This window comes from Artemia sp. Qi Xiang Cuo, chromosome 7 (genome assembly GCF_049724085.1).
Source record: "Artemia sp. Qi Xiang Cuo chromosome 7, ASM4972408v1, whole genome shotgun sequence".
Lineage (NCBI taxonomy): Eukaryota > Metazoa > Arthropoda > Branchiopoda > Anostraca > Artemiidae > Artemia > Artemia sp. Qi Xiang Cuo.
In genome coordinates this window covers 7,021,267-7,047,059 of record NC_142800.1, presented here as the reverse complement: position 1 = coordinate 7,047,059, position 25,793 = coordinate 7,021,267, and the positions used below count along the sequence as shown (strand labels likewise).

Here is a 25,793-nt window from a genome sequence, read left to right as displayed (position 1 = left end):
GTGTTTTCCCCATTGATCATATTCTGTTTAAAGCCAAGAACGTCTCTCAGATTATCATTGAGAATAATCATTTCAGTGTCAACAGGTGAGGTAATGTAAATCCTATCATATTCCATTGAATAATTAAAATAGAACGGAATACTTCTACGATATGATATTTTTCTATTGATTGTACGACACAAATCTGTCATACTATCATATTCAATATATTACAATTTGACATGTGGATATTCACTAGATTTAAATGCTTCAACCCATTCATACTCGACAAAGAGTGACCAATCGAATGGTATAACTTTTATGTTATACTCACGATCCTTTCTCAGGATGTCATAGGTATTTTTTAGAATATAGTAGACAAGGGCCACTTTATACGCACCGTAAAATTTAATGGCGGGGGAGGTTTTCGTCTAAAAATCACTTGTTTTATCTAAGTCATTGTAGAGAGGATCGGAAAAGTTGGATGTAAATGTTAAAAAAAAATCAATGGGTGTTTTCAATATCTTCAACACCGATCCAAGAATCAAAATCAGAATTGTATCCTAGCCACCGAACAAGTAACTGTTTCTTACCCCTGCGAGTACGAGTCTTTAATATCTTTTCAATTTTATATATTTCACTATTATTATTAACTTTTTGTAGTTCATAGTCATAAAGGCCGCCAAGAATCTCTCCATCTTTGGTATCGCGCAAACGATAAGTTATGGGTTTAGTGTCTAGAATTTTTGCCACTTTAAAAAGTTCTGTGGACCACAAGTAATTACCCTTTTTCAAAAACATTAGTTGTTCTTTTAATTTGAACTTCATCAACAACATTGAATTTTTTCTTCTTGACACTAATTCCATTGTAATAATATTTAAGAAAGGTGCCAATTGCATCATGATCAGAATGACAATCTTTTATTGTGGATGAGTTGGACAACGATCGATGAGGTCGTTGATTATAAATCAACATGATTTTATCTAAATCATGAATAAAAGCAGATGTATTTTTCAATTTGCAATATCTTGAAATTAAAAGTCGAATAGTTCTTATCAATCGTTCGGCCAATGCAGCCTTTATAGGACTTGACTATGATAGAGCAGTGTATTATATTTCTCTAGTACTTTTGCAACATGGAGATTAACAAATTCACTACCGCGATCCGTTTGAATTTCTTATATGAATCCTGTTTGAGAATACATTCAACGGCCTGAGCAACTTCAACACCTCTCTTCGAGCGCAATGGAATGGCATATGCATAGGGACTAAAACACTGATTGCAAGTAGAATGTACTTGTACGGTGTATTGTGACGTCTTTGAACCTCATCTAGAGTTTTAGAGATCTGCTTGCATTATATGCAACGGGAAAAAGGCTTTAGTTTTTGGATAATGATTAATACGAAGCCTATGATTTCTATGCAGAGTGTAACTTGATTCATTTTGTAGATAGTCTTGTACACTTTTAGCGTGAACACCAATTACTTTGGAAAGAGTGGCCGGGGAAGTTAAACTTCTAGCTTCATCATAATTTTTATTAGTACGTTTCAGAACTTCAACCATTTTGAAGGTAAACACGTAGTGGAACGTCCACTACCCTTTTGTATACTAGTGGTTGGCGGTGGTTGTGGTGATGTTGACTTGATACGTCTTCACTTTTGTCTAGCTATCAGTTGTGTGCTGCTCCTCCTCCTCACCATTGTCAAGTTTCCGCTACGTGTGCTAGTATTTTCCAAAATTGATTTAAAATCTTCTTCTTCTTCTTCTTCTTCTTCATGTTCATATTTTAATGGTGTTGAGGGTGCATATTCATTTAATTTTTTTAGAATTCGTATATTGAAAATAAGGCTTTTGGGAAAGTTTAATGTATTTAGAAAGTTGTATAGATGAGCGTCAAATGATAATAGTCCTTTACGATTTGTCGACATGTCATAGACTAAATCAAGTAGATTACAGCTCTTGCCCTCAATTATAATCCCTACCCCATTGCTATCAACTTGAATATGATCTTGACAACTTTCCATGAGATATGTCATGAGTCTTTTACTTTGTTCACGATATGAGTGGGGCATTAGATTTCCAATGCTCGACACAATTGAATCCAATTCCTCCTTCTTTAATTGTGTTCCAGCAGCAGCAGCAACAACAGCAGCAGCAGAATCCTGAGGAGATGGTTCTTTTTTGTGATCAATACCACTGGCCTTCGCACGATATGGCTTATGTTTGTCCACTCGGCGAAGTGCATATTGAAGTAAAAGCAGTTTTTTATCATTCTCAATATTCTCGTTGTCAATGAATTTACTCAGATTGTCCTCAAAGTGTTCCACGGGTAAGAGAGCGAGTTCTATTGGATTTAATTTATAGGGTTTGGCCATTCTCTCTAGAGAAAATTGTTTACGCGTCCTGCAATTATCGGTTGTAAAAGTGTGAAAAAGCTACCGCCCGCCTGAAGAAGACGTTTCCTTTTAAAATTCTTTCCTGTTTTTAGAGGCCAATGTACGTACAATGGAACGATGTTGCTTTTCCAGTTGCTTAACTACAACTGGCAGTTGAACATTGCCCTCGGTCAAATTTAAACAAAGTTCAGATATTAGATTAATGAAATCATTGTCAACACCATGTTTGAGTATGGCTTTCCTAAGGGGGCGTTTTGAAGTGCTTAGAACTGAAAATAAATGCTATTTTCATGTAGTTTCTTCATTGTCATGATAGCAGCTAATAGGTCTTTTTACTTTTCACGGGGAGATATGTTGTAATTTAAATGTCTAAAATATCTTTGACTGAACTCAGATCCTTAGATTTATTTTGATTAAGATACAATAGGATATATCTGTAGTTCTTATTAGTCGCCAGATTGTATGTTGAAAGTAAAAATTTAAGTGTCCCGGGGCAAATTTCTTTATTGAGAGTTATTAGCGAGCTAGAATCACGAACAACTCTGTAGATGATATAGTAGGAGTAGTTCAATGCAAGTGTTCGCATACATTTGCTCTAATGAAAGAGGTTGTGTAGAACCACAGTAATGGAAATCTTTTCATGATGAGAGCGAACGGTGAACAATTGCAGCATTTCCTGGGACCATTGTTCAATAGATTCAGCCAGATCGTCAATAATCAGCCAAGAGTTTGGTTCAATAATGTTGAAAATATCAAGTCCTTGTATGAATTGTATCTGCACCAATCGGGCTATGCCAATTGCTTTTATTTTATCGTATGACTCCTGCCCAATACTGTAACAATAGTAGATTTTTTTTAGCAATTATGCACTTGTTTTATAAATAATACTATAAGCAAAAATTTGTAATTTATTATGCATTTGTTCGATAAATACGAATCCAATTAAGAAAAAAAACATTTGTTTGATAAATAATATGAATACAAACCCGACTAAGAAAAAAAAAATTGCTATAATTATGATAAAACTTTCTTCAAAGAAAAAAACTCAATCCATTCATTTTAGTTTCAGGGTGAAGCTACAAAAACAACTTTACCACAAACTGTTTCGTTCCGCAGCTGGTTCTGAGACTGTTACCATTTATAATGCTAATATTCAAGGCTCTTAAATTAAGAGCCAATCCGAAATAAAAAAAAACAACACGAATTTTAAGGAAAATGAACTGGAATGAAAGCGGGCTTTTCAGTCCACCTGCTTTTTCTCTAATGACAAGTTCTTATTAAAATATACTTTCCTATTCACTCTCGCAAATTGGTTTGCTGATTATGTGAAATGTCCAAATTAAGATGAAAGTAAGCTAGTTTTCCCGGAGGCTATAGACGTCGATTGCAATCATAAACAGTCTAACATACCAAGCTTGTTTGTGAATTGAATAAAAAAAGCAAGTTTTTTCAATTGAAACTAAGGAGTAATATTAAAACTTCAAACGAACAGAAATTATTAAGTATATGAGGGGGTTCGCCCCTTCGTCAATACCTCGATCTTTACGCTAAAGTTCAGGTTTTGTTCCAATTCTTTAAGAATGACCCCTGATTCACGAGGGTCGCTTAATTAGAATAAATAGCTGTTTTGAAAGTACAAAAAAAAAAAATTAGCGTAAAGAGCGATGCATTGACGAGGGGGCGAACCTCCTCATACACGTAACAATTTCTGTTGGTTTTAAGTTTTAATGTTTGTTAAGTACTTTCAGTTAATAAAACTTGTTTTTTTATTTAATATCTGATCGTTTTTAAATAATGAAGGAAATCTGGCGCCCCCTTCATGAAAAATTCCCTTCCACCATAAGAAATTCGGTACTTGTCTAAAATATAAAACACACTCGAGAACTTGTATTGTGAATACTCGGTTTTTCACTCTGTCTATACCAGACAATAACCTTCGGCTCGTTGAGAAACCACATTATAGCTTTTTTGAAATTAAATAATTAGTTGGTATTTTAGATAGGTTAGGTTAAATTATTTTAGGTTACGCGCTCTGGGTGGCCCCCCTTCCATGATTTTTTGTGGTAGTTTTCATAATTTTGTTACTAGAGCATTTTATTTTCATCATATTTTGTTTTGTTTCACTAGTATTCACCAAATTTCACTTCTCGAGTGTGTTTTATATAATAGCCAACTACAAAAATTCCTCCATGGAAAGATCCTCCAATGTAAACCCCTCCCCCCACCAGAAGAAATCCCCCTGAAGACGCCTGTATACTTCCCAATAACACATACTATATGTAAACAATGGGCAATGTTCATAACTTGCAGCCCTTCCACCGAGGACTGGGGTATTAAGTCCTCCTCAAAGACATAGTAATTAGATTTTTCGACTATGCTGAAGAAAATGACTTTCTTAAAATTTGATCAGGTGACTTTGGGAAAAAATGAGTGTCGGAGGGGGGCCTACTTGCCCTCCAGTTATTTTGGTCACTTTAAAAGGGAATTAGAACTTTTTATGTCCGTTTGAATGAGCCCTCTCACGATATTCTAGGATCACTGGGTCGATACGATTACACTTGGAAAAGAAAATCCCGCATCCGTGATCTTTCTGCTGGCAAAAAATACAAAATTCCACATTTTTGCAGATAGGAGCTTGAAACCTCTACAGCAGGGATCTCTGATATGCTGAATCTGATGGTTGGATTTTCATTAAGGTTCTATGACTTTTAAGGGTTGTGTCCCCCCTTTTTTCGAAAATAAGGCAAATTTTCTTAGGCTCGTAACTTTTGATGGGTAAGATTAAACATGATGAGACTTATATATTTGAAATCAGCATAAACATACAATTCGTTTGATTTATCTATTGGTATTACAGTTCTGTGTTTTAGAGTTTCGGTTACTATTGAGCAGCGTCGCTCCTTACTTACAGTTCGTTAGCACGAACTGTTTGATTCAAAAAATTGCCTATTTGGATTAATTCTTAGTTCAATGCTGTGGTATAATTTATTTCTTCTTAAAGTATGCATAACAGTGGTTCCCAGCTGATTTCAGGTCAAGATCAACTGCAATATTACATATTTTATTGCTGCAAATTTACTCCATTTTCGAATGAGCAATAAACACTGTTTTAATAAAACTTTCTTTTATTCCAAAACTTTCCACAGAAAGATATAGGAGAGCTTTTCCACCCTAAAAAGTTGAAGATTCATTAGTGAAACTTCCCCCCCCCCCCCAAAAAAAAATCTCTCCTTTTTTATACCATTCAATGTGTAAGCGTTATGTTGTTAAGTTTGAACACGCTTTTTTTGTATGCTATTTTTGAATAATTTCTTTTAATTTCCATACCGATTAACTTATATATGAAAAATATTATTTTAATTGATTTTTTAATTTTTTGAGTTTGTTTTATTGTTTCGTTTTTTGTTTTTCTCTTTTTTTTGACAAATGAAGCGAATTCTGATTCAATTGAGCTTTTGATTAATTTAATTGAGCTTTGAAGTACCTTAGCTTACTCTGTTCCTGATTTTGATTAGGAAATAATCACAAAATGGTTGTTATTAAGATCTTTGAACATCATGCCTGTTGCAGATAGATTTTATATTAGTGACTATGTTAGTCAGCCTCAGTTCTCAGGCCTCAGGTGTCCTCGTATAATGATATTATTTGAAAAAAAACTACGTTTTCTAAAGAGTTAAAGAGGCTGAGTCACAAGTTCGAACCCCTAAAACGTACAGGGATTAGGAGGTACAGTTGGGGGGCTGCCAGCCCCCCCCCCCCAAACCCTTCGCTCTTGCAGCCTCTTTTGTTAAGATTTTTATTTTGGGGGTCTTCCGCCCTCCTCAACCCCCACTTTTTCCCTTGAAAAGAAATGCTTCGCAACACGAACGAAGTCTGCTTGAATTTTTTACCGTAAGAACATCCTATTGCATCTCTTTGATTAGAAACAGTACTGAGCCTGTTTGCTGGATTTTTTACAGGAGATTTTTCCCTAACCGATAACAAGCTATAATGTGATGAACTTAACAATTTTGAACACAAAAAAAGGGAACAGAAGAAGGGCTCAGCATAAACAAGCAGTTTAGGTTCACGTAGGTTCCTACGTGAATCGCCTTTATATCGCCTTTATATTTTGCCTCTTCGAGCTCATTCAGAATTTTCTCGTCCCTTTTTCGAAGTTTACTCGCTTCAGTCAGAAAATACATTAAAACTAAAGGTCGACAAAATCAGCTTTCTGTGTATCAAATCTTACCAACCAAAAATGAAGCTATAATGACACTTGGATTTGTGATGATTGGGAATCTATTAGAATCAAAACAAAAGTATATAATTATATAATCAAAACAAAAGTATATAATCAAAACAAAAGTATATCCTTTGAGCAGTAATATTCTTTGGAGGGTGCATTTCATGCTGCTAGGCTAGGTATACTAGCACCATTTATAACCCCCTTTACTCATTTGTCCTTTTTTTTCTTGACATCATGTTCTGAACTTGATTAAGTTCTCTTCTAGTCTGATAGAAAAAAAAAAACAAATTTGGACAAAAAATCAAACTGGCTCAAATTGAGCCAGTTGATCTTCCTTTGCGCTACATTACGTCAATAGCAAACCCGGCCTTAATTCAATTATTTTAAACAAAATTGTAGAGGAGGGATGTTACAGTTTCTCCTTTTGGTGCTGCAGCCTCTGGACCAAATCCTTCTATTAAATCTATTATCTTTTAAATCTATTAAATCCTTCGAATCAACAGGCGTCACCAGAAGAATATCACAGTCGGCCTTCAGCTTACAGGTAAGTCTCAACTGCTTTGAAAACATGCCGTATACCCGCATGCTCTAAGAAAAGTTGAAAAAAGAAAATCTTACTGTGCATTTGATTTGAGTATTCAGGAATTAAAAGCCTTAACACAAGAATCTTCAAAAGCGGGAGGTTTTGGGGGCGGCAGCCCCCCAACTTTACCTCCTGACACGATCAGCTAACAGTTAGTCAAGCAATAATAAGTAATAAACTGTACAAAAACGTGCAAACATTATTTGAAAAAAACTACGTTTTCTAAAGAATTAAGGAGGCTGAGTCGCAAGTTCGAACCTTAAAACGTACAGGGATTAGGAGGTACAGTTGGGGGGCTACTGCCCCCCAAACTCCCCGCTTTTGCAGCCTCTTTTGTTAAGATTGTTTAAGTCCTGTAGCCTGCAATCAGTTGGTCGTACCAACACGAATGAAACTGTTTCAATGACATTATTTTTAAATCTTCAGAGAATTTGGCAATGACAACTCAGTCTGTTACAGTTATAACTACAAACTTGTCTCTGTGCCAGGTATAGTTATGTATTCAGTGTGATTATGTATAATGGAAAAATAGATGAATACTTATTATAGATGGGTATCAATACTTAAAATTTTATGTTCAATTTTAGAGTCAAATATTTTAAATGCTTGATTTTTTATTAAATGAAATTCTATACGCTTTATCGAATATTACGTCTGGCAACAACTCTGAGCCGCCGCTTTATGTAATATTAATGCTCGGAAAAACTCTGACCCGCCGCTTTATCGAATATTAATACTGGCAACAACTCTGAGCCGCCGCTTTATCGAATATTAATACTGGCAACAACTCTGAGCCTGTCGCTTTATCGAATACAGAAATCGCTTTACAGAAATGTGTAAGCAAAAGGTAAAACTTTTTGTTAAGACAGTGATTAAAATAAGCTATAAAAAACGGGGTTTAAAATAAATAATTTTTCATTCGAGAACCTCTATCAGAGCAAAAAAAAGTATAACTAATCCGAGCTTCTTTTTTTTTTAGCCAAAACAGATGTGTTTTTTATTTTTTTGTTTGTTCAGTCTGATTTCCTTATGATGGTTAATTTGCATTCAACATTTTAGGTGCTGCAAAGAGGATTATGTTCAATGGCTTTCCTTTTTGTTACGCTTCCTTTCACTCTTGCCAATGACCTAAGCCCCTCATTTGACAACAATGAAATATCAGGAAGATCTTTCCGGACAACACGTGTTATTACAAATTTTGTACTATTAACATCTACAACAGCAATGGCTGTCTTCTCTGCCATTGGATTTGGTCCAGAGGCTTTCCTTTTTGTATATGTTAATATACGGCATGTTATCAAAGCAGTTGAGACTTACCTGTAAGCTGAAGGCCGACTGTGATATTCTTCTGGTGACGCCTGTTGATTCGAAGCTCATCTTTGGTTTAATATAGCTCTTTACTTTTCTTTGAAAAACTTATTTTGTGGAAAAAAGTTTTTTTTTTAAATTAATCACACATAGGTCCATTCGAAGGATTTAATAGATCGGATTTAAAAAAGAAACTGAGTTTCTTTTTAAACTTTAAATTTAAGAGATGCTACTTTAAATTCAATAGATAAAAAATTTACTCTGACGGGGAATCAAACCTGGGTCTTCTGCTTGACAGACAGGAATAGTGATCACTGTACTATCAGAGACTCTTGTTAAATTATTTTTAGTTTTTGCAATCTATTTTCGACGCAAGCAAATACAAAGCAAGATTTTTGTTTTTCGACAAAAAAAACTTCTAGGAAAGAGCTGGAACTTTTGGAAGCTTGCCGTCGGTCTTGTCAGGTTAAGAGGACTATTTTTATCTGCTTCAACAATGAAATACTATACTCTTAGGAATTTCAAAAATTAACATGGGCTCTTATAGGAAAACGATGTTTTTCGTACATGTAAATTCGGGGGATAATTTTTTCGGTCTTAAAATATCAAAAGGCCCTAACAGGTCAAATTCCGCTTTGAAGGAGTCCTCATTCACCCGGATCCGTTGCCAACTGTGGCTTGTAGGCGTGGCTGATAAAAAAATAACTTGATGAACATTAAGTGGCTACATTTGGTTTTTGGAAAACAGGGAAGGAGTGATCAGATTAAGCTGAAATTTTGAGGATAAGCTCCCAGGCCCTAGGAAAGCTTATCCTCTAATCGGACAACATTAAAGGGGGGCTGTGGTGGGAGGGTCGAAACTTCCGGCCCACTTTCCCCATGAAGATAAAGTTGGAGGGGGGTGAAATTTTGCATGTTTCTTAGTTTGAGCTTAGGCTACAAAATGCTATCACTGCCGTCTCTCTGCGACCGCTAGGACCTAAAATCGCTTAACATTGCGGTGGGTCGCCTCTTTAAAGAGCCACAAATGTGCCTCCTTGATTCTTTCAATTGCATATCTTCTACGAGCAAATTATATTTTCTACGGGAGTGATCGGTGCATTCTGATTCCAGGAGAAATATCTACAGGAAATTAATTTGCAGCTTCTTGACATTCTTCAATGTTGTAACCTAACGACGATAAATAAAGATGTATAAATGCTTAGAAAGAAGATAAATGCTTAGAAAGAAGAAAAAATGTATATATTTAAGTTATTTTTTTGTTCTCTGCTTTTTTGTGTGTGCTTTTTTTTTTCGTGATTAAACTGTTTCGTATACTTTAACCCCAGGGCTTTTGAAATGTACTTATCCATATATATATCAATAACACACTAAAGCAATAATCACCTAAATATGAGTTATTTCAACTATTAAGTAAAAGGGAAGAAGAAAATTATGTTTAATCGGGAACCATAACATATTCGAGAAATTATGAGATACCTTATTTCCAAGTCCTAGCAAAATTCAGTCACTTACCTCTGGTGGAAAATTTGCCCCGTGAATTGCTTAGTAGACAATATATATTCTTTGGAATTGGCCCTAAAGTTGTTTGCATAGAGTTACTAAGTTTGACCTCCTCCTTCCCGTACCTTTTTCGATGTCGTGTGAAAAACCCCTTAAAAATTCACTTTTTAGGAGCAAAATGGCTAAAAATACAATACAAATATTGATTCTATAGTTGGGCCCCTAATTGTCCAAAAGGACTTATACCCTCCCCTCTTCTCAGATCAAAATACTTTGTGGATTCTAAGCAATCTTAACTGTTCATAGAGAAACAGCTGTATTAAATGATCCAGCAATCGGAGAGTAAATTCTTTGGGCTTGGACAGATACAATCTGCTACCTGATTCTAAGGCCTCAAAAGTTTACTTATCTTGATTGAGATTTAGTTGTTCCCCTTGCTTGTGGGAATGGAGGATAATTAAAGATCAGTTTTTGTTCTCTTGAATTACTAGAAGTTGAACGAAATCTGTCAAGATAGAATTGCATTGGCAGATTAATGAAGAAGATAAGTAATTAAACTTATCGGATTAGTAATCCCTTGGCTGACACAGACATACCCCTTGAACTTACCTCGAGTTTATGAAAGGGTTTCTAATATCATGTTTTTCAACTTTTTACTCCTTACGAGGAATGCTAAAACATATTTTAAATGTCTTTACAGGTACTTCATGAGAACAGTGATACAATACCAGTTTGCTGAGGCTCTGTGCAACGCTTCTGGCCACGAAGGTCCACTCTACAAATGTGACTTTTACCGTTCTAAAGAAGCTGGAAATTTACTAGCGTACGTAGTTTTTTTTTTTTTTTTTTTTTTTTTTTTTTTTTTTACCCCAGTTTTATACAGCCCACGTGCAAGAGATGTAACACAAACTTAGAACTTTTCATTTCAGAACAAACCACATCGTCTAAATAAAAATCAGGGAGAAAGGGAGGAAGAGAGGGAGAGAGAAAAAAAGGACATAAAATCAGTACTGTAATTCGATAGACTATATCAACATTCCAAGAAAAAGAAGGGCAATTACATTATTTTGAACTTTGATTTATGCTTCATTAAACAGTTTTTGCTACAAGCATTTCAAAGAAAAAGAATTCAAAAATTGATTATACGTAACCGTAGAATACGCTTAAATATTTGAGGAAGTGATTGCTGAAGGCAGACTCGAAATGTCACATACTTTTAGAAATCAATCTGTTTTTTATGTGCAAATAAGCGCACAATTCAGTCAAGACAAATTTAGATGTACCAAAACATACTAGAATGCACTGATTGGAAATTTAATTCAAACTTTACAAGAAATAGAATGTCAAACCTGTTCAACCTTTATTATATCCGTTTTTTGTTTCTATAGAGGTTAAATTATGGATCTACATTTCCTATCACCGGATACCAGACATATTGCCATCTCCAGAGGTTGTGTTCAATGGGTTCCAATCTGTTTTTCTCTGCCATCACAATAGATGTCGCTGATATTTTATGTCTTGGGATGAAGTGTCGTTGTTTTTACTGGTTATTGGAGAAATTATCACTGTCTTTTTTTCATCATCATGCAAAATGTTATCGATTTTGTGAATCGCGAGAAAGTGATGCTGGTTTACATTTCAAGGACACTCTAGACAGTCAATCATTTTGGTCAAAAGCTTCCATCAACCGATTGAATAAAGAATGATTGACCGTCTAGGAACCAATTGAGTCATTCAAACTTGCTATCAATCACCGTCAACGCTTGACTCAAGCGTCAAACAGGCTCCTAGACGGTTAATCATACTTTAATCAATCGTTTGACGGAAGCTTTTGATGAAAATGATTGACCGTCTAAGGTGTCCTTTAACTAAAACAAAACAGGTTTTTCAGAATGAAATTAAAAAGTAAAATCAAAACCTCAAAAGAACGAAAGTTATTCTGCATAAGAAGTCGAGGACTCCCCCCTTTTAAAACCCTTGCCGTGTACGCCACAGTTATGTGGTAAAATAAAAAAAATTTGTAAAATAACACGGCATTGGACTTTACAGTCCCTACCGGCGGTGCTGATCTCCGTTTCTCGGCCCTTCAGCCAGGAAGTGCAATGAGGGGGGGGGGAAACATCCTGTGCTTTCGCACACCCTTCCTGTTTACCTTCCCCAGATTTCTCCAGGTACCCATTGAGAGCTGGGTGGACTCAGGCTGAGCTTACAGAGTCACGCCATTGACCCCTGTCCCAAACCAAAAAATTGGATACACTAAGATTCGAACCCTCGCCCTCTCGGACAAAGAATTCTAAATCCGGCCTGAGCCAAAAACCTTTATGAGCGGACTTGTGTTTGAGCAGTAGCTCTTAAAGTGTTGGCGACAAAAAATCAAATTTGGGGGACAAATAGGCATGTAGTCGTTGGTGGGGAGCCTTAGTCAGCTTAATCCTCAGGTCTTCTCGTTACATTATGTTCATTCAATTCCTCTTCTTCAACAACAGATCATATACATCACTAAAGTCATAATCATATGATTTGACGCATTTAGATTTGACACATCTAGAATCAAACAGTTCGTGGTAACGAACTGTAAGTAAGGAGCGACCCGGCTCAATTGTAACCGAAACTCTAAAAAAACGGAATTTTGATCTCTGCAGATACACCAAGAGAATCAAAATTTTATGATGATTTCAAATATATAAGTTTCATCAAGTTTAGTCCTACCCTTCAAAAGTTACGCACCTGAGAACATTTGCTAGATTTTCGAAAAAAGAGGGATATACCCCCTAAAAGTCATGGAACCTTAAACAAAATTACACCATCAGATTCAGCGTATCAGAAAATCCTACTGTAGAGGTTTCGAGCTCCTATGTGCAAAAATGTGGAATTTTGCATTTTTTTTGCCAGAAGAAACATTACGGATGAGTGTTTTATTTAATTTTTTTCCGCAGGGGTGATCGTATCGACCTAGTGATCCTAGAATACCGCGGGAGGGCTCATTCGAACGGAAACTAAAAGTTCTAGTGCAGATAAAATTTGACTCTTTCTCACAACTCTATTTTTAAAAACATCAAAAAACTTTGCGTAAAGAGCGAGGCGTTGAGGAGGGGACAGCCCCTTTTATATACGGAATAATTTCTGTTAGTTTTAAGTTTTAATGTCACTCCTTACTTTCAATTAAAAAAACTTGTTTTTTATTTATTTAATCACCATAAAAAGCCGATTCTTTTTATATAATCCTATAATAATAGCCTACTGTTTTCATTTTTTTTCGATGCGGTTGCTATTAGCACAGATTGCTCCTTACTTATTTCACGATCTGTTTGACCATTTGTCTCCTGAGGCCAGTTCTCTGTAAATGCATAAATATAGCTTCCTATGTCTTGAATATACCGAGGAATAATCTTCCATATATGGAATTCTCCTTCGGGTACTTTTCCAAGTACAAATATCCTGTAACTTCAATGTCTCGCCATCGGTCAAAATAGATGCAGTGAAACATAAATTTTCTTGGTGGGAAGGGAAGAACATTAATTCAACAGACAAGAGCATTATTTAAAAAAAGAAAAAAAACTATTGTTTTGCAACAATGCATAAGAAGGATGACTTTGCACAATTAATAAAAGCACTGCGCTTATAGCAATGACAAATAAAAATACCTGCACTTTATCCGATGACGGGAAAAAACGAAGACAGTTTTTACGATGGTGGATGAAAACAGTGGCATTTTGTCCGACGATGAAAAATAAAAACAAAACCAAAGAAACAAGACTTTTTGAGATTTTACAGCAAACTGTTTGGAAATGTCAACTAGAGCTAAATCAAGGTGTAAATTGTGGTGGCAACAGTAGCTGCAGTCTAGTAAAGAGCTTAAATAGAAAATCAGCTAACTCCATATATAATATTCACAACGTGGAAAAGACACCAATACTAAATAAAGTTAAAATTTCCTATTATCAAAATTATTAAATTTCTCGGCTTCGGCTTGACCTTTAACATATTTATACTTATTTTGAAACATGATATTCAGAGAACTATACTAAACTTCCACAAAATACCCCATGGACTTTTTTGGGGAGCCTGTATCTCCTGGAGAATATTCAAAATGCTTGAAGACCCTTTTCCGGAGAGACATTGGTGAAAAAAAGGCTGACTTAAATAGTCTATACAAGAAGTACAGTGAAATAAAGCCACTAAGTGTAAAACATTTTTTGACTATAAATTTTTGGTTCTTTTTATTGGCTTAAAATTTCACATCGAAAAGTGAATCAGGTTTTATAAGGGCGAGATTATTTCTCTCTGTATATATTATAGAAATTAAAGAATAGTACAATTGCCTTACAAAAGTACGGCACAGACGTATACCAATGAGATAAAAGCACACTTTTTTAAACGGGATTATAGGAAACTAATGTCTCTTTGTAAGCATGCTTTTAATTCTAAAAATTAATGCAAATGCATTTTATCAACTAACGGCCGAACGGCCGAACGGCCGAACGGTTAAGCGAAAATTTGTTAGTGGATGATATATATAATTTGTAAATTACTGTTCTTCTTTATAGGCAATGCATACACAATTATGATAATGAAAAAATCCTTAATATTTGAAATTTTTACCAAAAATTTGATTGTTTGAAAATAAAGTATAACCGTTTCACACTGAACGAAGTCCTGTCTTTTTGTGAACACTCGTAAGAATTCATTTCGGACAAGGAATACAACTTGAAAAAGTGCCAAATCAGGTTCATTGTTTGGGAATAAGTTGTTGGAAAAAAAAAATACAAAATCTAAAATTTCGGGGAGAATAAGGGCACCAAGAAACCCCTTATCGTATTTTTAAAATCAACTGCCTGATTGATTGCCTATTGCCTTCGTGAGTCATAAGCCCCACTGAATTTTTGATTGATTAAAGATATGTATATGAGGTAAAAGACAAAGCAATCGTAATTTCTTTGTACTTTGTATAGAATTGTTGTTATTGTAGTATTTCGATATTTTGGTTTTGTTTTAACTAAATCATATCTTATATACATAATTTCTTTAGGGATATGCTTTCCATGGGAAGTTCTCAGCCATGGCAAGATGCTATGGAAGCCATAACAGGTCAAAGGGATATCAAGGTAGATGCCATCAAGAACTATTTTGAGCCTTTGCACGTCTGGTTGGAAGCTAAAAATGCTGAAAACAACGAATTTATCGGATGGACAACTAGTTACTAGAAAAGCTTTTTATATTATGGGAAATAAATAGTCTATCTATTTTCAAAATTATATTTCATGAGACAGAATTATTCTGCTGTGGAAGATATATTTTAACATTCGATATGATGCTATTAATCGGTCTTGGATGGAAAATTGCAGCTGCAAAGGGTGTGAGGATGGAGCTAGCCATGTTTTATTAACCCGTAACTGGTAGGGTGGGGTCTTTTTGACCCCAAAATCACTTTGAGTGTGTGTTCCTCTTATGCCGTTAGGAGCAAAGCGTTGTTTTCTCGTGTATTCTCCGGAAACTTGGTGGTGTTGAAGCATACAATCAGTCGAGTAGCTGGCATCAAAGGCATAGGAGGTAAGAGTGGTCTGCGGTCACTTTAACCCCACCCTACCATTAAAAAAGGAAAATGTTACAAAAAAAGGAAAATGAAGATTTAGTTTTTTGAATAAATATGATATTTGTTGCTAGTATTGCACGTTTCTGTCATTGCCAAGAATGACTTAATTGCTTTTTAATAAATTCTAGTTGGATTTCAATTTTTAATTTCTAGGTTTTGGCCTTTTTCACCTTTTCTTTCCGGATTTCTGTGTCGAAAAGTGATTCATATGGAAAACTTTTACATTTTCTTTTCCCTTATAGAAAGAATGGATAATTGAGCTAAGAAGCACTTTACAGAGGAAGAGATCATTCAGATATTTGAATAAGATGACGATTTATCAAGTAAATCCGACACCCAGAACGACGATGACTAAAGACCATCGAATGACAAGCAGGAAAACCTTGTTCCAGATGAAATTTCATTATCGGAAGAAAGCGCAGAAGAATCCAATGAGGCTACTGCTCCTTCAAGTCAATTTGGAGAACAGCCATCACCAGCTTCAGGTCAGCCAGACCTCAATAATGTGCCTCTTTCTCAGAGAACCAGAAGATGTACCCGCAAGGATGTGCCACTAAGACGTGACAGAACAACTATTTGGTTAAAAAGTGCACCACCCACGAGCCGCGCCAGAGTTATAAACATAGTGACTGAACGAGCTGGCCCCAAAGGACCGGCACGCACAGGTCAACCTTGGCAACCCGAAACTGCTTGGGGTCTTCTTCTCCCTGAAAAAATTATTGATGCAGTGGTGGAGCATACCAACAGAAAAATGGTTCTCTGTCGTGCGAATTTTGCAGCTGATCTACTGGATAAGCAGACATTTACGAAGTCAATTGATCAGGTAGAACTTCGGGCATTTTTTGGTGCAACTGGAAGATGCAACTGGCCTGTTCGCCAGCGAAGGGACTGCGAGAGATATTTTTCAAGCGACCATGAGCCTGAAAAAGTTCCTCTTCATTGAGGCATGCCTTCGCTTTGATGATCCATCGAGTCATCCAGCAAGAGGAACGCCGCTTGCACTGATATTCAATATTCACGAGCAGTTTGTTGGAAACTGCAGCAAACTTTACTCTCCTTCAGATACCGTCATTATTGACGAGATACTTATCGGGTTTAGAGGCAGATGTCATTTTCGTATGTACATTCCTACAAAACCAAACAAATACTGCATCGAAATTCAGTGTCTAGCAGACGACCGTACTTTTTATCTCTGCGATGCGTTCATTTACTGTGGAAAGGAGACAAAATTGCTTGGATCCGAGTATCTTTCGGTACCAACTAGGAGAGCTCTTACTTTGACGAGAACAATCTCTGGCTCAGGCTGAAATATCACGGCTGACAATTGGTACAGTTCCGTTCAGCTCGTGGATGAGCTTCTGAAACAAAAGCTGACCTACGTCAGGACTGTAAAGAAAACCGAGCGCGAAATACCTGACAGTATCCTGCCAAACAAAACTTGCCAGGAAGGGAGCTCACTATTTGGCTTTAAAAGTGAAAAAACAGTGGTTTCACATGTGCCAAAGAAAAGCAAGGCCGTCGTGTTGATATCATCGATGCATTACACCTAAAGTCGTATATACACGGGAAAACTGGAAATTATTGAATTTTGCAACTCTACAAAGAGTGGAGTTAACAGTTTTGACCAGAAATGCGTAAACTATACCACAAGCCAAAGAATATGCGGTTGGACAATGGGAGTGGTTTTTTATCTATAAGACGTTGCTGGTGTAAACATTTCTGTGCTTGTAAATGAAACTAGCAATCAAGAGAAGAGCATTTCCCGCCGTGAGGTCCTCATAAGGTTGGGTATGGCTTTGGTGCGACCATTTTGACCATAAATGCGCAAACTATACCACAAGCCAAAGAACACGCTGTTGGCCAATGGCAGTGTTTTTTTTATCTATTAGACGTTGCTGGTGTAAGCATTTATGGGCTTGTAAATGAAACTAGCAATCAAGAGAAGAGCATTTCCCACTGTGAGGTCCTCATAAGGTTGGGTATGGCTTTGGTACGACCATTTTGCACCACCAGAGCTGCCAGAACAGAACACTGAACACTGAGAAAGCTAGAACACTAGGGAACAACATTCTGCAGCTAAACGAGCTCGATGTGGTATCCGTCCCAGGGAAAAGGACCGCAAGATTATCCTATGCTGTGCCATCTGTACAAATAGTGTCTGTAAGGAACATGTAGTTACTGTTTGCTCAAACTGCATCTAGAAACAAACTTTTTATTGGTTTCAATGGTATTTTTATTTATTTATTACCCGTCAAAAAAAGATAAAAAAGACGGAGTATCAGTAAATAAAAAACACACACACACACAAAAACAACAAAAAAAACAAAAACACATCAACCAAATTACAAAGACGAGAAACAAAAACTCAATTATACGCTGCACTACAGGTAGGTAAGAAATTTTACTTTTTAAACAATTTAAACTCCCAAGTACTGAACAAACATAAGCATTATGAGCATCGTTGCATCAAGCCACAATTGGTAAAAAAAAAATAAACCCAAATAAACCAAATAATCATCAGTGAGTAAAAAAAAAAAAAAAAAAAAAAAAAAAAAAAAAAAAAAATGTAAATAATCATATCAATACTGAACAAAAATACTGATCAAACATAAGCTATATGAGCATCGTTGCATCAAGCCGCAATTGGTAAAAAATTAAACCCAAATCCAAATAATCATCAGTGAATTAAAAAAAAAAAAAAATCATATCAACTAGTCTAAATATGACAAGAGCCGGTAAAAAGACTAGATATGAAAAGATACTAAATATGACTAGAGACAGGGAAACAAAATTAAATGGACAGTGATTCATTGTCTTGGCAAACAGCACCAAGGTTGGAATAAAGATGTCTCGTTGTATCTTTGAATTTGTTCAATTATAGCTGTCGTCAGGTCCGCAATTTAAAATTTTTTTAACAAGGTGCGAATTTCTTGTCAACGGCGGGAGCCGCAATAAGAACTTCGCATACTTAATATGTCAATAGATTTGAAAATAAAAGCTAATGTTCCCATCTAAATATTTTATTGACTGGTACCCTTCAGAAGTTTGGGGTCATTTTGACCCCACCCTACCACGAGTGATATAAGAACACCCTACTAGTTAAGGGTTAAGGAATATCAATAAGTCTCTATCTATTCGGTTTGGAAATAGTTTTTCTGAGAGTCGCCCAAGTAGAACAGAGCTGCAAGGCATTCCCTTTCAACCTATTCATTTCAGAGTTTCTATGATGAGGTCATAAGAATGGATTTAAGGGGAATTGAAACGTCTTGGGAAGGGATAAAAAGGGAAGCCTTGAATAGATCGGGATGGAATCGGAGTCCGCACATATGTGTTGGCTTCAGGCGGATTGGTGCTACAGTGAGTTGTTATTGGTAGTAGTATTAATTCTCAAACCTTCAAATAATTCCTTAATTTCACTAGAAGTCTTATTTAGGACACTCAGATCTTTTGTGCAATCTAAGTCTAGCAGATTTTCACCATCAGATTTAGTATCATATTTTCCTATCGCCTTAGGGATAAAAGTTATCAAAATCCATATAAACAGAAAAAGAATTCCATCTTGCCACAATAAAGGTAATATATCACCTTTACTGTGGATCTTGATAAACTCGCAGTTCTACACCGAATCAACCATTAACCTCCTACCCAGGGTTGCCACTGCGATCAGTTCCTAAAGTGCTACAATTGCCCAAATTTGCGTGCTAAACAGCGATTTTTGGCGCTATAGTCAAAAATTGACTGTAAGAGTGCTAGGATAGTGCTAAAATAGCATTTTCGTGCTGAATATGGAAACCCTGAGCACGTGCTACAGTGCTGCACATAATGAAATAGTGTTAAAATGGTAATTGCGTGGTACAGGTGGCAACCCTGCTCCTACCTTTAGTGGAGTAATATTATTCTCACGGATGACACTAATATCTCTAATTCACTTATCATGGTGTAACATACTTGGGCAGGACCTCTACCAAGGCCAATTTACCAGTTGAATAGAATTCCTGCTTATAAGCAATAATGTTCCGGACCAAAGGGATTTGATAATCCAGACACTTGTCGAATTCTTAGGATTCTCACTAAAACTGAGTCGTTATAGTTCAGTAAATCTAAGGAAAAAATCGATAATCTGGGACAAAATTGCAATATAAATGATTTTTACACCATTTTGTAGATAAAAATTCTGTACAACATAACAAAAGTCCCTAAGAATTCCCTCGGCGGAACAGGGTAAAAAACGAGAGGAAAGGGGAAAATCCATGGGAAAACTCGAAAATCTACGACCGGTAGTTTTTGATGCTAAAAATGGCATTTCTTATGCTCCTGAGTCCAAGAAGATCTAATATGTATTTTTATTGTTGTGCAATAAGTCATTCCCCCGTTTCCCCACTTACAGGAGGAAAAGAGGGGGAAAATACAATAAATAATCGAGTCAAACTCAAAACGAGCAGAAACTAAGATGAATAGGGCTGACTAAGCCTTCTGAAGACCAGAATATAATTTGCACTTTACTGAAAACAATCCTTATTTCAAGCTGAATGTTTCCATTTCTTATAATATCGAAAAAAACACCGTCATAACCAAAAATACTGAGAAAAAACAACAAATAGATGTCGACAGACATCAACAATTGACAGACATACACTGATAATAATTCCTGAAAGTCCTTACAATTTTGGATTTAATAAAGTTAGAAAAGTGAAAACTTTTAAAATGTTCTTTGTTTTCAGTAAAGTACAAAATATGTTCTGGTCTTCAGAACACAAGGAGGGCTTTCAGAATGCTTATGATTATTAGCTTTCCTAGTGGGTTCTAAATCCATCCCCTGGCAAGATTATCCCCTTTCCCAGATATTGCAAATTATGACAATAATTGCATCCCAGTTTCAAACAGTTCGTGCTAACGAACTGTAAGTAAGGAGCGACCCGGCTCAATGGTAACCAAAACTCTAGAAAACGGAATTTTGATACCAATAGATACATCAAAAGAATCAGATTTTAATGCTGATTTCAAACATATACGTTTCATCAATTTTAGTTCTACCTATTAAAAGTTACGCGTCTGAGAAAATTTGGCTGATTTTCAAAAAAAGGGGGAAAACCCCCTAAAAGTTATAGAACCTTAATGAAAATCACACCATCATATTGACGTATCAGAGAACCCTACTGCGGAGGTTTCAAGTTCCTATCTACAAAAATGTGGAATTTTGCATTTTTTGCCAGAAGAAAGATCACGGATGCGTGTTTATTTGTTTGTTTGTTTGTTTGTGTTTTTTTTTGTTTTTTTTTTCCTAGGGGTGATCGTATCGACCCAGTGGTCCTAGAATATCGTGAGAGGGCTCATTCTAACGGAAATTAAAAGTTCTAGTGCTTTTTTAAGTGACCAAAAAAAATGGAGGGCAACTAGGCGCTCATGTTTTTCACAAAGTCACCCGATCAAAATTTTGAGATAGCCATTTTGTTCAGCATGGTCGAAAATATGATAATTATGTCTTTTAGGATGACTTAATCCCCCGAAGTCCCCGGGGGGAGTCCCCGGCTGAAAGTTATGAATTTTACCCAATGTTAACATATAGTATTGGTTATTGGGAAGTATACAGACGTTTTCAGAGAGGGTTTTTTCTGGTAGTAGGGGGGGCGTGGGTCGGGGGTTATATGGGAGGATCTTACCATGAAAGAATTTTTCACGGAAGAAGGGACATTGCTATGAAGGGGGCGCCGGATTTCCCAGCATTATTTAAATAAAGATCAGAAGTTATATTTATAAAAAAAAACAAATTTTTTAACTGAAAGTAAGGAGCAACATCAAAACTTAAAACGACAGGAAACATTACAGGAAACGTAAGTTAATTCGTTAGTTACGTATATTTATTACTAATAAAAACGTTCGTAAATAAAATTAAACAGATTTCGAGAAAGCCATTTAACTAAATAAAAGTAAAATTGATATTCAATTTTTTTTTTAATTATTCATGTACGGTGAGCCAAAATCAAAACCTGCATTAATTCAAAAACGTTCAAAAATTAAATAAAAAAACACAAGTTTTTTTTAACTGAAAGTAAGGAGCGACGTTAAAACTTAAAACAAACAGAAAATTATTCCGTATATGAAAGGGGCTGTCCCCTCCTCAACGCCTCGGTCTTTACTCTAGAGTTTGACTTTCTCACAACTTTATTTTTTTAAACAATAAAAAATTTTAGCGTAAAGAGCGAGGCGTTGAGGAGGGGACAGCCCCTTTCATATACGGACTAATTTCTGTTCGTTTTAAGTTTTAATGTCGTTCCGTACTTTCAGTTAAAAATATTTTTTTTTTATTTATTTAATCAAACAGTTCGTGGTAACGAACTGTAAGTAAGGAGCGACCTGGCTCAATGGTAACCGAAACTCTAGAAAATGGTTTTTGATACCAATATATATATATATATATATCAAAAGAATCAGATTTCAATGCTGATTTCAAATATATAACTTTCATCGAGTTTAGTGCTACCCATCAAAAGTTACGCGCCTGAGAAAATTTGGCAGATTTTCAAAAAAATGGGGAAATATCCCCTAAAAGACATAGAAACTAAATCAAAATCAAGAAATCTTATTCAGCGTATCAGAGCACCATAATGTAGAGGTTTCAAGCTCCTATCTACAAAAATGGTGTATTTTACATTTTTTGCCAGAAGAAAGATCACTGATACGTGTTTATTTGTTTGTTTGTTTTTTTGTTTTTTTTCCCCCAGGCGTGATTGTATCGACCCAGTGGTCCTAGAATAAAGTGGGATGGCTCATTGGAATGGAAATTAAAAGTTCTAGTGCCCTTTTTAAGTGATAAAAAAAAATGGAGGGCAACTAGGCCCCCTTCCCCGGCTTATTTTTTTCCCAAAGTCACCCGATCAAAATTTTGAGATAACCATTTTGTTCAGCATGGTCGAAAATATGATAAATATGTCTTTTAGGATGACTTAATCCCCCGAAGATCCCAGAGGGAGGGCGAAAAGTTATGAACTTTACCCAATGTTAACATATAGTATTGGTTATTGGGAAGTATACAGAAGTTTTCAGGAGGTTTTTTTTTCTGGTAGTGGGAGGGAAGGGTGGGTAGGTGGTTATGTTGGAGGATCTGTTCATGAAGGAAGTTTTAATGGGGGAAGGGAAATTTCCATGAAGGGGGCGCCGGACTTGCCAGCATTATTTATTGGTTATTGGGAAGTATACAACCATTTTCAGGAAGAATTTTCTCTGGAGGGGGGGGGGGCTATCGGAGGGGGTTACTCTGGAGAAAATTTCCAGAGAGGTTGTTTATTTGGGGGAAGGGAAATTTATCTGAAGGGGGCGCCGGATTTCCAAGCATTATTTAAAAAACGATCAGAAATTAAATAAAAAAAAACAAGTTTTTTCAACTGAAATGTAAGAAGGAATATTAGAACTTAAAACGAACAGAAATTATAACGTATGTGAGGGGGTTCTCCTCCAAGTCAATACCTCGCTCTTTACGCTACAGTTTTTTTTTAGTGATTTCAAAAGAGCTCTCTTTTCTAATTATCAGGCCTTTGTTATTCAGGTTTTTGTTAATCAAATTTTTTTTTTAACAGTTACCTTAATGAGCTTTTTTTTGAAGACGAGTTGAACACCTTCACATACGTAATAACATATACCTAATAAAAAAAAAACAATAAAAAAACAATTAATACGGCTCAATAGTAGTCGAAACTTTAAAAAACAGAATCTTGATATAAATAAATGTATAAAAAGAATGTGTTTATAATGCTGATCTTAAATATATAGATTTTATTAAGTTTAGTATTACTCATCAAAGGCTACGAGTCTGAGAAAATTTACTCGATTTTTTAAAGAGGGGGAAACATCCCCTACAAGTGAAAGAATTTTAATGAAAATCACACCGTCAGATTCAGCGTATCGGAAAACCCTATTACATAGGTTTCAAGCTCATATCTGCAAAAATCTGCAACTTTGTATTTTTTGCCAGAAGAAAAATATACGAATATAGAAGTAAGTTACGTAAGTTAATTTGTAAAGACATCCATTTAGCAAAAGAAAAGTAAAATTTTTATGCAAATAAAAGCTGCATTAACTAAAAAACGATCAGAAATTAAATAAAAAAAACAAGTTTTTTAAACTGAAAGTAAGGAGCGACATTAAAACTTAAAACGAACAGAAATTATTCCGTATATGAAAGGGGCTGTCCCTCCTCAACGCCTCGCTCTTTATGCTAAAGTTTGACTCTGTCTCACAACTTTATTTTTTTAACCAATAAAAAACATTATCGTAAAGAGCGAGGCGTTGAGGAGGGGACAGCCCCTTTCATATACGGAATAATTTCTGTTCGTTTTAAGTTTTAATGTCGCTCCTTACTTTCAGTTTAAAAAACTTGTTTTTTTTATTTAATCAATAACAAAGAAGGAAATTGATGCAGCTCATCTTAAATCATAGACAATTATTGGCGCATTAGTTTGAGTGAGATCAAGACATCAGTTAATAGGGAACCAAACATTTTTTTTGGTTATCTTTATTGTACTTGTCGTCCAAAGGATATTTAGTCATTCTTTCCTTTCGAGCGTATTCCCATATAGTCTTGGAATTACAAAACTTGTTGTCCACTGAAAATCTAATTTATCTTCCCTATTGTAGTTTTACCGACATATTGAATCTACAGTAAGTATATTCTTTAGTGTCAATTCTTAGGGACAGTTTCAAATTATTACGGTTGTAACTTATAAATAAGGTCTAAATATATTTAGTTGTCTCATCTTTTAAATCAATAAGTATCTCAAGTACTAATTTCCTTGAAAACCTGTAGATTTACAGTCGAGACAAAGCTGCTAATAGGCTACTGATATGTGGATTTAAGTTGATTATAGCTAGGGAGCCGAAGGTAATTTTCAAATAGCCTGTCTGTTTTCAATAGTTGGATATTTTTCATAGTAGACATGCTGACAAGCGAGTTTTACAACCCATTCATATCCATTGATGGTGTTGTGTACCATTGGTGTACCATTGTTGATGGTGTACCATTGAGCCGTATCGCTTGTTTTTTTAATTGTTTTTTATTACGTATATGTTTTTACGTATATGAGGGGTTTCTCCTCCTAGTGAATACCTCGCTCTTTACGCTAAAGTTTGAATTTTGTTCGATGAGGGGGTTCTCCCCTTAGTCAATACCACGCTCTATACGTTAAAAGTTAAAATTTTGTTTAAATCACAAACCCCTGAATCACAAAGGCCGTTTAAACAGAATATATAGCTCTGTTAAAAGTAGCCTACTAAAAAAAAATAGCGTATAGAGTGAGGTATTGAATAGGAGGCGAACTCTCCCATATACGTAATACTTTCTGTTCGTTTTAAGTTTTAATGTTGCGCCTTACTTTCAGTTGAAAAAACTTGTTTCTTTTTTAATTTTTGATCGTTTTTAAACAATGCTGGGAAATCCGGAACCCCCTTCATAGAAATGTCCCTTCCCCAAGGAAGCATACTTCACGGAAATATCCTTCCATTTAACCTCCTCCTCCGACCGCGCCCCCCCCCCATCAGAAAAATCCCCCTGAAAACGTCTGTATACTACCCAATAACCAATATGTAAGCAATGGGCAAAGTTCATAGCTTGCAGCCCTTCCCCCAGGAGCTATGGGGGATTAAGTCATCCTCAAAGACTAATTTATTAGATTTAGGAAAAAACAAACAAATAAACACGTATTCGTGATCTTTCTTCTGGCAAAAAAAAACAACAAAATTCAACATTTCTACAGATAGGAGCTTGAAAAATTTTTACAGTAGGGATTTCTGTTACACTGAATCTGATGGTTTGATTTTCATTAAGATTCTTTCATTTTTAGGGGGTGTTTCCCCTTTTTTCGAAAATAAGGCAAATTTTTTCAGGTTCGTAACTTTAGATGGGTTCAACATTTTCCACATTTTTCCACATAGGAGCTTGAAACCTCTACAGTAGGGTTTTCTGATACGCTGAATCTGATGGTGTAATTTTTTTTAAGGTTCCATGACTTTTGGTGGGTATATGCCTCTTTTTTCGAAAATCCGGCAAATTTTCTCAGGTGCGTAACGTTTGAAGGGTAGGACTAAACTTGATGAAACGTGTATATTTGAAATCAGTATAAAAATTCAATTCTTTTGATATATCTACTGGTATCAAAATTCCGTTTTTAGAGTTTTGGTTACTATTGAGCCGGATCGCTCCTTACTTACC

At 35.7% G+C, this 25,793-nt stretch overlaps 1 protein-coding gene across 1 annotated transcript in view; it reads left to right on the top strand.

Annotated features, from left to right (window-relative positions):
* Window positions 1–15,210, top strand: part of LOC148949896 (angiotensin-converting enzyme 2-like) — an 82,356-nt gene extending 67,146 nt beyond the window's left edge. The window contains exons 4-5 of the mRNA XM_089091985.1: window positions 10,700–10,822; window positions 15,029–15,210. Of these exons, the coding sequence (XP_088948111.1) occupies window positions 10,700–10,822; window positions 15,029–15,203 (298 nt within the window). The 3' untranslated portion in view covers window positions 15,204–15,210. The remainder of the gene's footprint in view (window positions 1–10,699; window positions 10,823–15,028) is intronic.
* Window positions 15,211–25,793: the final 10,583 nt, after the last annotated feature.